This window comes from Piliocolobus tephrosceles, unplaced genomic scaffold (assembly GCF_002776525.5).
Source record: "Piliocolobus tephrosceles isolate RC106 unplaced genomic scaffold, ASM277652v3 unscaffolded_34237, whole genome shotgun sequence".
NCBI classification, from domain to species: Eukaryota; Metazoa; Chordata; class Mammalia; order Primates; family Cercopithecidae; genus Piliocolobus; species Piliocolobus tephrosceles.
The window spans coordinates 1-3,426 of NW_022317907.1; the positions used below are offsets into that span (position 1 = coordinate 1).

The 3,426-nt window shown below is 57.8% G+C and overlaps 1 protein-coding gene across 2 annotated transcripts; it reads left to right on the forward strand.

The window, feature by feature from the left end:
* Positions 1 to 62: 62 nt before the first annotated feature.
* LOC113222749 (SH3 domain and tetratricopeptide repeat-containing protein 1-like) lies at positions 63 to 3,420 on the forward strand. Of its 2 annotated transcripts, none has more exons than XM_026452366.1 (4): positions 63 to 785; positions 1,093 to 1,215; positions 2,027 to 2,183; positions 3,241 to 3,420. In XM_026452366.1, exons 1-4 carry the CDS (start codon positions 735 to 737, stop codon positions 3,342 to 3,344), a joined length of 435 nt encoding a protein of 144 aa, XP_026308151.1. In that variant the 5' UTR covers positions 63 to 734; the 3' UTR covers positions 3,345 to 3,420. The 2 variants fall into 2 exon arrangements, with proteins under 2 accessions (XP_026308151.1, XP_026308152.1); XM_026452367.1 differs by having other exon boundaries at positions 2,033 to 2,183.
* Positions 3,421 to 3,426: the final 6 nt, after the last annotated feature.

The window sequence follows — 3,426 nt, forward strand, 5'->3', positions numbered from 1 at the left end:
CAACCATCCATCATCCATCCATTCACCTGTTCATCCTTCCATCCATCAACCAATCTACCTATTAATCCATCCCTCCATTCATCTATCTGTCCATTTGTTTATCCATACATTGGTCTATCCACCATCTATCCATCCATATGTACATACATCATCTACCCTCCACCCATCCATACATTATCTACCCACCCATACATACATACAGACATACACACATCATTCCAACCACCCACCCACCCACGCATCCATCCGTCCATCCATTCATCTGTCCATCCATCCATGTGTCTACACATCTGCTCATCCATTCATCCATCCATCCACTCATTCCTAAGCCACTGCTGAGCACCTGTTGTATGCCTTTTCCCTCCCTCCAACTGGTTCCCTCACATCTTCCCCCAGTGGCCAGCATCTTCTCCCTGAGGGCAGAGGCGTGGCCCCTCACAGTGCCTAGCACCTGCTGGTATACAGCTCATGCTCAAAGAATGTGACCACTCAGTTAACACACAGAAGAACGTGCTCCAAGCGACATGTGGCACATCTCCTTACAAAATGAATCTATCATAGTGGCTGTTTTCAGAGGCGTTCCCAAACACAGTGTGATCTGGATCAAATTGTGAAGCCCACGAGCCTGGTGAAACTTTCATTATTGAGCACCTGCTGTATACCTCCTTGAGCTGAGGAGAAGGATCAAGAGCTCATGGCCAAGAGGGGACCAGGCCCACCCACAAACACTGTTGATGTGCGGCCCTGAGCTGCGACAGGGATGTGGCAACGCAGAAAGGAACCAGGTGATGGGCTCCCAGCAATCTGGGGGCCACGGAGACTGAGTGCGGGGGCGTGGGGGGGGGTGGGCTAGGGCTATCCCTGGTGGTAGGATTCACAGGTGTCAGGCTCCTGGGCTGCAGCTGCTCAGTCACCTCCTGGCACTCAAGTGCATCAGTTCATTGACCTCATGCCAGTGGTGGGGCAGCCCTAATGCACAGGTCTGAAAAATGCTCAGGTGTACCTGCAGTGTGTGAGAGGAAGGAGGCTGGCGAAGGTAGGTGTGGCCACCTCGCCAGGTGTGGGTCTTGAGGGAACTTCTGCTCCTTTCAGGTGGCACAGAATGTGGTCCTGTACACAGGCGACTCCAATCTGGGGCTGGAGCTGTTTGAGGCAGCTGGAGACATCTTCTTCAACGAGGCCTGGGAGCAGGAGAAAGCCATGTCCTTCTACCGGGTGAGCTGGCCTGTGGGCTGATGTATGTGGGCCTCAGGGGGTCACCTGGAGGGCTGAGGCACAGGTGTGGCAGGGCAGAGGCCTCCCACCTGGAGGCAGGGCCACCCATGCACATGCTTAGTTTCCCAGTGGTCTCACCGGGAATGATATTGACTGTGCCCCTGCCCGGGACAAACGCTTGGGGCCTGGACGTGGCAATGGCCCTATACTTGCCTAGTGGTCTCACCAGGAATGATATTGACTGTGCCCCCTACCCGGGACAAACTCTTGGGTCTGGACATGACAGTGACTCTACCCTTGCACCTGATGATCTCAAGCAACCATGAGTGGGAAGTCCTGTCCCCATCTTCCAGATGAGGAAGCTGAGGCTCAGAGAAGCACAGGGACATGTCAAAGGACACACAGCATGTCACTGGGAGGCCCAGGGCCAGGGCCCAAGTCTGCCTGCACCCCAAAGCGGGGACAGCTTCTCCTTTCCTCTGAGCTCACGGTATGGCTCAGCCCTGGGCACAGATAAATGTGGTGTTTTTAGAGCAGAGAGGAGTGCTGGCTCCCCCTAGTCAGACCCCTGGTGCCCAGGTGGGAGAGGCGCCTGGTCTGAGGCTGCCGGGTGTAGCTACATGGGCCTCAGGTGACTCTTCAACCCCCAACTTGGGTGTCTGAACCGTGCGTTATCCCAGAGCACAGAGCTCTGTGGAGGTGCAAGGGTAACTGGGGCGTGGGATGCTCCAAGCACATGTTTGAGCTCTGAGGAAGGCGCTGGGCAAGGTGGGTGCTGCGGGAAGCCTGACCCCACCTGCCTGTGTGGTAGGACCAGGCCCTGCCCCTGGAAGTGACTATGGGCAACCGCAAGGTGGAGCCGCAGCTGCAGCTGTGCAACAAGCTGGTGGCACTGCTGGCCATGCTGGAGGAGCCCCAGGAGGGCTTGGAGGTTGCCCACATTGCCCTAGCACTCAGCATCACTCTGGGTAAGTCCCCTGAGCCCCCATCCTGCCAGGATCCACACTTTGCCAGAGCCCAGCCTCCAGGTCTGTAGGGCAGGAGCTGAAACAGCTGCTGGATTTTCCTGGTCTCCTGTCCAGGCAGGCAGATCTGCCCAGCTGGCTTCCCCGTCCGGCCGTGCGGCACAGCCCGAGGTCTCTCACGCAGTGCTGAGCTCTGCTTCCTCTGTCTCTTCCGGCTGTGACCACAAGGGCCACCCAGTGTGCCCTCTACCTTCCAGACATGCCAGGCATCTCGGTCCCTGTATGTGCCAGGCTGAGTGGCACATTCCCTTTGTCTTGTGCCTTTCCCACCCTCATCAATCACACGGCTCTCTGGCTGATGAAATCCCAGTTCCCCTTCCAGCAGCCTGCCCCTTAAGGCCGGGCATCCCCTGGTGCTGTGCCAGGATCGTCTGTCCTCCTCCAGAGACAGGGAACCCTGGGCGGGCCGCATGCCCCAACGCCTTGTGCCCTGGGGCCCAGTACACAGTAGGTGTGCAGCTGTGTGGGAATGCATTGAATGCAGGCTCCACAGCACTCGCCCTGAAAAGGGGAGGACATCAGAGACAGCCTAGGTGGGTTTGTGCATCTGTGGGGGGACCTGGAGCTCAGGCATGCAGTGACTCCCCCAAGGTAAGGGGCTCTGATCGTGACACACCCAGGAGGAGTCGGATGTCACGTCTGTGGGCTGCATGGAGCTGGGTTTCCCGGGAGCACCTGGACTGTATGGGTTTTGGGCTCCCCTGGTTAAAACCAGTGAACAAAGGCAGGTGGCTATGTGTAGGCAGAGCTGGGCCATCCAAGTCCGACTTTGCCAAAGCCTCACAGTAGACAGGGGCAAGCCTTATTAGTTCTGCTTTGCAGATGGGAAAGTGAGTCTGGGAATCCAGAAGGGACTGGCCAGAGCTGCCCAGGTGACCACAGGTGCCTGGAGGCAAGCCAGGTGCTGCCCGGGGTCTGCATACCTACTCCTGAGGGGCCTGTGTCCTGACTGCCCCAGGGAGCCACGTCCTCACACCTGCCCCTTTGGCCTGCACCCCAGGGGACTGGCTGAATGAGCCCGTGGCCTACCACCGGCTGGCCGCCCTGCACCACCTGCTGGGCCATGGCAAGCTGGCGGAGCACTTCTACCTCAAGGCCCTGTAGCTCTGCAACTCACCGCTGGAGTTTGACAAGGAGACCCTCTACTACGTGAAGGTGTACATGGTGCTTGGTGACATCTTCTACG

Coding starts and splice junctions, on each gene's coding strand:
- LOC113222749 (XM_026452366.1), top strand. CDS start 735: ATGTGCGGCCCTGAGCTGCGACAGGGATGTGGCAACGCAGAAAGGAAC. Junction 786..1,092: donor GCAACGCAGAAAGGAACCAG/GTGATGGGCTCC, acceptor TGCTCCTTTCAG/GTGGCACAGAATGTGGTCCT. Junction 2,184..3,240: donor AGCACTCAGCATCACTCTGG/GTAAGTCCCCTG, acceptor CCTGCACCCCAG/GGGACTGGCTGAATGAGCCC.